This window comes from Sinocyclocheilus grahami, unplaced genomic scaffold, assembly GCF_001515645.1.
Source record: "Sinocyclocheilus grahami isolate Dianchi unplaced genomic scaffold, SAMN03320097.WGS_v1.1 scaffold17.1, whole genome shotgun sequence".
NCBI classification, from domain to species: Eukaryota; Metazoa; Chordata; class Actinopteri; order Cypriniformes; family Cyprinidae; genus Sinocyclocheilus; species Sinocyclocheilus grahami.
Genome location: NW_015505196.1, coordinates 4,144,811 through 4,155,747, shown reverse-complemented (window position 1 = coordinate 4,155,747; position 10,937 = coordinate 4,144,811). Strand labels below are relative to the sequence as shown.

At 36.6% G+C, this 10,937-nt stretch overlaps 1 protein-coding gene across 1 annotated transcript in view; it reads right to left on the bottom strand.

The window, feature by feature from the left end:
- LOC107551445 (sarcoplasmic/endoplasmic reticulum calcium ATPase 2) overlaps positions 1-10,937 on the bottom strand; it is a 27,137-nt gene that overhangs the window by 9,258 nt on the left and 6,942 nt on the right. Inside the window, exons 7-18 of the mRNA XM_016233051.1 lie at positions 10,335-10,501; positions 8,939-9,094; positions 7,689-7,830; positions 6,338-6,504; positions 6,019-6,107; positions 5,672-5,774; positions 5,463-5,594; positions 4,643-4,768; positions 3,669-3,890; positions 2,969-3,080; positions 1,564-1,805; positions 1,267-1,487 (exon numbers count right to left, since the gene is read on the bottom strand). Of these exons, the coding sequence (XP_016088537.1) occupies positions 1,267-1,487; positions 1,564-1,805; positions 2,969-3,080; positions 3,669-3,890; positions 4,643-4,768; positions 5,463-5,594; positions 5,672-5,774; positions 6,019-6,107; positions 6,338-6,504; positions 7,689-7,830; positions 8,939-9,094; positions 10,335-10,501 (1,879 nt within the window). The remainder of the gene's footprint in view (positions 1-1,266; positions 1,488-1,563; positions 1,806-2,968; positions 3,081-3,668; positions 3,891-4,642; positions 4,769-5,462; positions 5,595-5,671; positions 5,775-6,018; positions 6,108-6,337; positions 6,505-7,688; positions 7,831-8,938; positions 9,095-10,334; positions 10,502-10,937) is intronic.

The window sequence follows — 10,937 nt, the reverse complement described above, 5'->3', positions numbered from 1 at the left end:
GCTAGGAACTATACTCTCATTCTGGCGTAATAATCAAGGAACTTTGCTGCCGTACCATGGGTGTAGCAGGGGCAATGATATTACGCAGCGCCTGAAAATAGGCTAACCTCCGTCAACATAACCAGCTACACAAACTTAGTGCCGGTCACATTGGAAGTTACCTAGCTGGGGACTATTTTTAGGTGCTGCGTAATATCATTGCGCCTGCTGCACCCATGGTACGGCAGCAAAGTTCCTTGATTATTACGCCGGAATGAGAGTATAGTTCCTAGCCATATCGGCCAAGAAAATTGCAACTTTTAATTTTCCGTCGGTCTTAGTACACAATGTAACCACAGAAGAGTCAAGTTTTAAATAGGAAAAATATAGAAACTCTTTGGTCATTTTTGAGCGAGATGCTAACGGTCTAATCAGATTCAATGATCTATGCTAAGCTACAGCTAAAAGTGCTACCGCCAGACCTCGAGATCGGCTGAATGGATTCGAAAACGGTAAAACTAACTGTTTAACTCTAGGGGAGTTGGAAAATGAGCCTATTTTCAAAAATAGTGGAGTGTTCCTTTAAATATCGCATGCGATTTATCATGCAGCCCTAAAAGATACTCTCTCCCTTTGTGAATTTAAATGTAAGACAGTACCCAGATTTGAAGACTACAGTAAGATTTAACTTCTACTGTTAATAAGATTTTGGTAGGCTACTATTAGATGGATAGCCTAAATGTCCTAATTCAGATGGGCTATTTTTTTTTTTTTTTTTTAATGGTATATCAAAAAGTGTGTATTTTTAAAATGTGATTGTTGGTACATTTTACCAGTTTTTACCATACTTTCAAAACAAAAATTAAAATAGGAAAAATATGCAATATGAAAATAATTGAAGACAAAATGTGTTTTACTGAGAAAAAACAAGATTTGGTTTTTAAAAAGTCTTTTTCCAAAAGGTACATCTGGAAAAAGGGGGGTCGTCTTTTCGGGCCAATACGGTATTCAAAAAATATAATTTCCCTGCAGCCAATGGCCCCCCTTTCCAGTGTAGGCCCCTGGTCTTCAGCCCCTTGAAGCCCGTGCATTAATGCGCCCCTATGTGAGGATGAAAGATTTCCTTGGCACATATTTTGGAGGTGTTTCACAGCCTTCTAGATATGTTTTCTGAAAAGATGCCACAGAGAGTGACGTCATATTACAACTGTTGCAGTGTCCGCAGAAATTTTGCTTGCTCAAAGTATAGTGTGACTATGGCTTTACAGTGATTTTTTTTGTACATACCAGACTACCTCTCCAATGTTAGAAGAAATGAGGTAACGGATGAACTGTTTCATGTTGTTGTAAATGGCTCGGCCCTCCTCCACTGCAGCTACGATGGTTGAAAAGTTATCGTCTGCCAAGATCATCTCTGAAGCAGATTTAGCCACAGCCGTGCCTGAGCCCATAGCAATGCCAATCTCAGCCTTTTTCAAAGCTGGGGCATCATTCACACCATCACCTGTCTGGACAGAAAACACAAGCGTTCATTAATTTAAGTTTTTTGCACTTTTGCACTTTCATATGTCTAGTAACACTTACCATCGCTGTGATATCACTGAGGCTTTGCAAATATTCTACAATGCGGCTCTTGTGCGTTGGCTCGACGCGGGCGAAACAGCGGGTGGTGCGGCAGGCCTGTCGCTGCAGGTGGGGAGGCAGCTCATCAAACTCCCGTCCTGTGAGGCCACTGCCAAACGGCCCACCTTCAGCCTCCTCTTCCTCCTGCTCAGTGATGATGCCCACTCGGCGACAGATAGACAGGGCAGTGCCCTTATTGTCACCTAGACAAACCAACACAGGAAGAAGACCTTAGATTGACATTCACCTGCATATTTGTTTGTGTTTACCCTGCCCAGGCACAATTAGATAATAGACTGGAATTATATTTGTCACTGAGATTGAATTATATTTGTCACTGAGATTGAGCGTTGAGATTTAAAGGGTTAGTTCAACCAAAAATGTCATCATTTATTCACCTTCATGCAGTGTTGGGAAAGTTACTTTTAAAAGTAATGCATTACAATATTGCGTTACTCCATAAAAAAGTAACTGTGTTATTTATTGTAGTTACTTTTTATTGAAAGTAATGCATTACATTGATTTTGCGTTACTTTTTGTCACCTGGGCTGGGTTTGTTTATTATTATTTTTTAAACAATAAAATAAAATAAAATAATACAATTAAATAAAAGTTATACTTTTGGCAATTGGAAAGGCCCTTTCACACCAAAAGTTAAATTAATAAGCCTCAGGATGAAGGAAGTGCCTCTGCATGGGGACAGGAAAGGTGTCAGTGAATAAATGGGAAAACAAAGTAAATTAAATTTAAAAGTAATGCATTACTCTACGAGTTACCTGAAAAAGGTAATTAAATCACCTAACTAGCATTGCTTGTAATGCATTACCCCCAACACTGCCATAACGTTGTTCCAAACCCATAAGACTTTGGTTAATCTTCAAAACACAAGATATTTTTAATGTAATGCATTACTCTACGAGTTACCTGAAAAAGGTAATTAAATCACGTAACTAGCATTGCTTGTAATGCATTACCCCCAACACTGCCATAACGTTGTTCCAAACCCATAAGACTTTGGTTAATCTTCAAAACACAAGATATTTTTAATAAAAGCTGAAGGTTTCTATCCCTCCTTTGAAAGGGCCAGGTAACCAAAACTCAGAACAGAAGATCCAAAAACACAATTTTTTGCCATTATTTTAATAGGACAGTTAGTTGACAGGAAGCAAAGTGGGAGAGAGCGAGGGGGAGCATGATTGGGAAAGGTTCACAAGACGGGAAGAGGCTATAGGTGCCGACTCCAAGTCAAAATTAACCAAAGTCTTGTTGGTTTGGAATGACATGAGGGTAGGTAAATGATGGCAGAATTTTCATTTTTGGGTGAACTTTCCCTTTACAATCACTTCTACGTGTGTGTTTAACCCACCTGTGATCATAATGACCCGTATACCAGCCTGTCTGCACATACGCACTGCATTCAGCACTTCCTTCCTGGGTGGATCTAACATTCCCACACAGCCTATGAATGTCAAGTCCGACTGTGAGAGACGAAAAAGAGTGTTCAAGTTATAACACTCAAATATACATTTTTTTAATATTTTTTGCTTCATGTACAATTAATTTCATATTAATTTGTCCTAAACTTATTCTCATGATTTCAGATTATTTATCGCACAAACTTGCTCACCTCATATTCTGTGAAGGCTGCAGAGTTCTCTAAGTTCAGGGTTCGAGGGTCAGGGGGTGAATCTCTAGTTGCCATGGCAAGGCAGCGAAGTGTATCACGTCCCGAGCCCCACTCTCTTACTGTGCTTAAGAGCTGTTCCCTTAGGTCAGAGGTCAGCGGTACCCGTGTACCACCTCCTACCCGTATCCAGCGGCAACGCTCCAGCACACTCTCTGGCGCCCCCTATGAAGTCAGGATTAAGAGATAAAATGCATGCGGAAATGTGAGGAAGGTGAGGGATAAAGTTCAAGAATCGAAAACCAATTAATAGTTGTAATAGGAATTAAAATAATAAATAACATCAAGAGATAAAATGCATGTAGAATTGTAGATGGATGGGCAATGATACATTTCATTTCACACGGCATTTCAAATCATTTATCCCAACAAAATTGCACACCTCATATTCTGTGAAGGCTGCAGAGTTCTCTAAGTTCAGGGTTCGAGGGTCAGGGGGTGAATCTCTAGTTGCCATGGCAAGGCAGCGAAGTGTATCACGTCCCGAGCCCCACTCTCTTACTGTGCTTAAGAGCTGTTCCCTTAGGTCAGAGGTCAGCGGTACCCGTGTACCACCTCCTACCCGTATCCAGCGGCAACGCTCCAGCACACTCTCTGGCGCCCCCTATGAAGTCAGGATTAAGAGATAAAATGCATGCGGAAATGTGAGGAAGGTGAGGGATAAAGTTCAAGAATCGAAAACCAATTAATAGTTGTAATAGGAATTAAAATCCATAAATAACATCAAGAGATAAAATGCATGTAGAATTGTAGATGGATGGGCAATGATACATTTCACACCGTGAGAACCACTTAATATTAAGAAGGGATTAAGAAAAGTCAAAAGTGACAATAAAGGCATTTTTAATGTTACAAAAAAATTATGATTATAAATGCTGTTCTTTTCAACTATTCATCAAATAATCCAGAAAAAACGCATCACAATTTCCACAAAAATATTAAGCTACATAACTGTTTTCAACATTGATAAAATCAGATCAAATCAGCGTATTAGAAAGATCAGGATCATGTGACACTGCTGAAAATAGAGATACAGAAATATTATATATAGAACAAAGATGTCCAAGTAAAGTGGAACTGGAAATCACATTCGTTACACTCCTAAAGATTCCCATCTCTAATTTTGAGCTGATGCTCCACTTTAAAAGGCACAATAACATTTTAAATGTTGGCTGCTGAATGTCCACTTGTTATATAATCTTTTTTTAAGCATTTGTTCTTGCTAAAATAGGTTATTTTTGAATTAGTCTATTTTGTTTAAAGATACAGTTACAGTTATATAGTGATCCTCCAACAAAAATGCAAAATGAAAGGAATGGAAAAAGAGAAAGCTTTAAAGAAAGATGAAAACCAGACCTTGACAAACATCTTGGCACCTGAAGCAGAGCGAGTGAGTTTGTTTGGAGAGCAGAAAACAGACATGGACTTCCTGTCTCGAGAAAACTCCAGAGTCAGCTCTTTCCTCATTAACTGCTTTATGACCTGAGAGAAGAAGCATGTGTGTGACAGAGAAGTGGTGGAGGGAATACATTCTACTCACTCATCATTAGTGACTGTAATTTCACAAGCAGCAGTTAAAAAAAAAAAAGCCACCAAATAACCCATTTATTAGATCCACACAGAATCTGCACTTTTTTCCAATTTTCTTTGCTGATGATGAAAAAAAACCCAGTGTTGTATTTTCAGCTCCTTGAGGGTGAAGTTTTACAAAGATTAAAAAAGCAACTTTTCACTCTCTGTAAAAATGTATCATGCAAAAATGTGCATTCATCTACACTTGACAAATAAACTATATAAAATAAAGATAATATTTTAAAGTGCATTTGAAATGTGATGAAATATGTTGTGCCAGAGTAGCTGACAAATAGCATATAATGAAATAATTCATAAATAAAAATACTAATAATATAGCTAAAGGTTATAGTTTTATATTTATTAATTATACATCATACATATATTTGCATATATATAATATTTATATATTTATTTGTGTAAATAAACTCAAAATAATATAATAATACATTAATAAAACAAATGTATAATCATATAAAATAATATAAATAATACAGTTAGAAAAATTATGTTAAAATAGTTCTACATGTAATATACCATATCATACTGCTGTCACTGAGTTGAGATTCAGTGTGGGCCAACATATTACTATATGAACACTCACTGAACAGCAGGCAGTGGCTCTTTCAGCAGGTGAGAGGCCTCTCAGGTCTGTGTCAAACACGTTCATCTTCTCCACCAGACAACAGAGAGCCGTCTCAGTCGCTTCTCCCACTTTCTCATACACACCTTTACTCTGAGAGGAAATACAGAGAAAATGAGGTCTCTACAGCTTCACCATGACAGAGAGAATATGTAGATGTGCACACGCACCTCGTTGTAATCCAGCGAAGAGTCGTTACACAGGGCACAGATAGAGGCCATTTCCACCAGCCCTTCATACTGACTGCAGCGTACCATTCCACCGTCCTTATACCTGAAACAGAGACAAAAAGAGGATGGGAGGGATTGGAGGAGGACTGCAAATAGAGAATTCAGGACTGAAAACAGGTAGTGTGAGAAAAAGGGATCGATTAGGAAAAGAGAAAAAATCTTAAGAAAGACATCACATAAATGTTTAGGCAAACCACAGGTTAGTTCAGAAGAGATTCCTGTGAGTGTGTGTGTATGTGTGTGTGTGTGTGTGTATGTGAGTGTAGTTAGATGTGAAATAAACTCACACTTCTCCTTCAGGGGCGTAAGTAGATCCAGTTACTGTAAATTCGTTCAGTAAACACCTCTCACCTGAGACGATGTCCACAATAAACATCTGCACCCAGACAAACACACATGCACAGCCATGCATGCACACACATGATTAGTAAGTTTGATCCGTGGTTTTCAAGCATCATTCCATGTTATTAATCTTCTAGCTATCAGAGAATAATAAAATCCCACAATGCATCTGTTAGAATTATTACACACTATTAGAAATTATTATTATAAGTATTACTTAAATATTAGAGTAAAACTGTGGCTCTGGACACAAGTCTCTCTCACCCTGCAGACAGACATCTGGTTGGTTGTAAGAGTGCCTGTTTTATCAGAGCAGATGACGGAGGTACAGCCAAGTGTCTCTACAGATGGGAGGGAACGGACTATAGCATTTTTGCGGGCCATGCGGCGTGTGCCAAGCGCCAGGCATGTGGTAATGACAGCAGGAAGACCTGTGAGAAAGAACAAAGACATCAGTGAGTAAGTTATGGGAAAAGGGAGAGGAGTGAAGCACAGTAAATTGTACTATTTTACAATGAGATATTAAACAACATTTCTCTAAATCCTTTCATTTTTTATGAAAATCAAATTGAAATGCTGTATTCTTATGTATATGAAATTACATTTTCAGGAAGCTTTATAACAGTGTGTTTCTATTGTGCACTTTTTTCTAATTTACTATGAAATATTTCAATATAGGCTAAGTTATTTTAACAGCAAAGGTTAATATAAATTTTTTTTAGCATTTGCTATCTTTAAAATCTTTTGCTTTGATAAAAGCAGCACTCAAGCTGAAAGTAAAACCTGATGTTCATGGTTACAAGAATTATCCAAAATGCATCTGACCTTTTGTACAAAAGAGTTCACATAATCATGTCACAAATTTGATCAATGGATCCTTTTCACAGATATGACGCGTTTCCAGTTATTCCACAGAATAATAGTTAATGCTAATGCTGTGTCAGGGTTATTATAGTTAAATAAAACTAAAACCATAAATCACAGTTGTGTTACTTGAAATTAAAATAAGCACTAACTGAAATAAAAGAAAAATAATATTAACAAAAACCTAAACTTATTTTATTTCAGCTTGTTGCCAATGCAACATTTCTAGTTTAACTTGATGTACTGAAATAACTAAAACTGGATAAAAAATTATTTTAAAATATTAAATATATATATATATATATATATATATATATATATATATATATATATATATATATATATATAAATAACAAAAACACTATATTACTAAACTTAATTTATATGCCCAACATAATTATTCTCTTAATATTTTTTTCCTCTTTTGTAAAGTCATAGAAATGGAGTAAATGGGAACACAGAAATTATAATTTTTATATATTAATTGTATTTGTTGCTGTTTACCATTATAGAAGTTTACCCAACTATGACGACTTCCACTTCCGAGAACCAGGGAATGTGAAAAGGGTCCATAACAACAAAAAAAGTTTAATCTTTTTCTTCATTTTCCTTACGTTTTACATTTTTCCAAATCCTAAAATATTCAAAAAGTGTTCAAACATCTGGATCCCAACATACAGCATTCCTGAGAAAAGGAGATTTAAATAATTTGGCTATGGCAAAGATAAAAAATAGGTTAACATTTGCGCACCCTCAGGGATGGCGGCTACAGCCAGAGCCACTGCGATCTTAAAGTAGTACACAGCTCCACGCAGCCAGCTGCCTCCGTGCACTGGGTCACTGAAGTGACCGATGTTAATACCCCAAACCGCCACACAGATCACTGTGATCACCTTCAGACAGAAAGAGAAAGAGAAAGAGAAAGAGAAAGAATGACTCACATTCAAACAGTTACTTCTGATTCAACCTCTGGAGCTCGATAATGCTGACAAATTGCTGCAGAGTGAATGCTAACTGTTATGTAGCAAATGAGAGGATCAGTCAATGAAATACTGTAAATGTATTTTTACATTTGTATGGGCTTTTTTGGTTCATTTATTTAGCACAGGCTGTTTTTGGAGTGGAATACTAGATTAGATTAGATTAGATTAGATTAGAATACATTCACTTTAATTGTTATTGGGCAAAGTACAAGTACACAGCCAATAAAATACAGTTATATGGTATGAGGTATAGATGGTAAGAGATAAGTTAAATGCAAATAACAAAGAACAAAAATAAGAGAGAGGGTGCAGATACAGTGATGATGTATAAATGGCAGGAGACAATTATAGTGTAAATGGCAATGTGTATAAATATAAAAGGTGCAGTGAGTTCATGAATAGCAAAAATGTGCAAAAAGGACTGAAATAGTACAAATAATGAGGTACAATAATGAGGTACAAAAATGGCAAATTACCATTGCAGTGCAAATGATATGTTCTAAAAAAAAACTCAAGGTGAACTGAGTTCAAGTATAGCAGGAAATAGCAAAATTATGCAAACGGCAGAATATGGAATATGATACAGATTTTGTGTGTTATTTTTTAATCGTTTGGAATATATACTGCACAGTATACAGTATATTAAAGAGCTAACTAGTTTTTTTAAAAGTCATCTGCACACGCAAGATTAAATATATGCTAAAATGTTGCATATTTCAGAAATAAATAAGATTATTTTGTCATTTTAATCACATTTTGTTTAAACATGGAATTTGGTAGTTCAATCCACTAATGAATCAAGGAAAAAAAATTAAAATCACACTTCCAGTACATTCATCAAACTTGAAATGGAGAATCACATTGAGCACAGTGCTCTGCTTTATACTGCACATCGTATCCATACAGAAAATTTCCATAATGTGCACAGAAAACATATACAAGGAGCATAATTACTCAACAAACAATAGAGTGAAGGTAAAACTAAAAAAGAGAGAGCACAGATAATTGAGTTTCCTACCTTAGAGAGTTGCTCTCCAAACTGGTCTAGTTTCTGCTGCAGAGGGGTTCTCTCTGGATCGGTGGCTGCCATCTCATCTCTGATCTTCCCGATCTCTGTGTGCACACCTGTGGCCACTACAACACCTATCGCTCGCCCTGCTGCAATGTTCGTCCCCTACACAAACACACATTCACATGTGGATCAGATGAATTGTCAGACAGAGTAATTATTAGGAGCGTAATTGAATTTCCAGGATGGATTAACATCAGGGATTAAGAAATTGAATAAAATGAACAAATGAATAAAATGTTATTGGCCAGTTGGACAGGAATTTTGACATAATAATACATTATTTAAAATGCAATTTATAAATGACAAGTAATTTAAATCAAATCTAAGCAGTGCAAATGATCTACTAAAAGAGAATGTATCGTTTTGCCTCAACTTTTGCTTCAGTTGAAAATGTACCAACTTTAGAAATCTATGGGGCAACATATTCCTGACTTTAAGCTATCAAAATGAAATAATAAAGAACAAAGTAACATCACGTCAAGGTGTTTTTGTAGCAGGTGGCAATAATAGAGTGACTGGCACACGCCACTGATACATATACAGTATATAAAAAAAATGCTATATATATATATATGATACAGCTTCATAGCACTTAGTAGGTACTACATAGGTACTTTTTTAAACACCTACCATTGTCCGCTGAGACAAAAAGTTAATTTTGGAGACTAGATGTGTGATATTTAAAGTCATATCATAGTAACACTTTATTTTACAGTACATGCACTTACAGTGTACTTACCCAAGAAAGTACTGGGTAATATAAGTTAAATTCATGGGTTAAGGTTAGATTTAGGGGTTGGTTCAGGGTTAGTACCTAGTTATTACCCAGTTATTATAATTGTTATAATAAATATGTACAAGCGGAACAGGACTGTAAAATAAAGTGCAACCCATTTCATTCATTGTTTTGCTTTTCATTTTGGATGGGTCCTCCAAGTCACTGTTTTTGTTCCTGTCCTTACATGGCCAGACATCCATTAGAGTTTCTCAGCGGGACAGAAGTAATGGAGGCTTTAGCGTGTGTGTGTGTGTGTGTGTGTGGGTGGAGTCTTTGAGGCTGGTTCTCTCTGGTCATTATCCATCTGAGAGTTCAAAGCCTGTGTGACGTGATGACTCAGTCTATAGCCATGTGGGAGCAAACAATATGAGTGATGTTTTATTCAACACACAGACTCGACTGCCGGACATAATCCACTACAGTACACAAACCATCATACACATCCACATCTGGCTGCGTTTAATCCAGTGCCTGATCGCCACAGGTAACAAAAACAAAACCTGAAATTCATAAAGAATAGCTGCAGATGGACAGATAACTAACAATCACTCCAGATAATCTTACAGAAAAGAGCATGTTTTTCTTATCCTGGTTGACGGCACGGGGGTCAGGCACTGGGTCTGTGTGTTTCAGGATGGATACAGATTCCCCCGTCAGGATGGACTGGTCCACTCTCAGAGTAGTAGAGCGTATGGAGGTCAGTCGGATGTCTGCTGGGACTTTATCACCAACTGGAGAAGAGCAGGTGCAAAAAAGAGACTGGTGTCATTTTTTTATCAGGCATGTTATGCGATAAGAACAGTAAAGGCATCAAAGATATACATATTTTACAGAAACGCAACCAATGTAATCAACACAAATGAGAAATGGTTTAGGTAATGTATAAGAACATACTTTTGATGTATTAAAGCACTTTTGAGCAACAGACAGACTTTTTTCTATTTAATTATCATCCCCTCCTTTTTTTTCCCATGAAAGATATTTTTGGAGCCACTTCTAAAATTATGAAGTTTGTTGAAAATGTTTCAAATTGCAATAATACTTAAAGGGGTCATATGATGCTATTTTAAAGATCATTATTTTGTGTATTTGGTGTAACAGAATATGTTGACATGCTTTAATGTTCAAAAAACACATTCTTTTTCAAATACTGTACATTATTGTAGG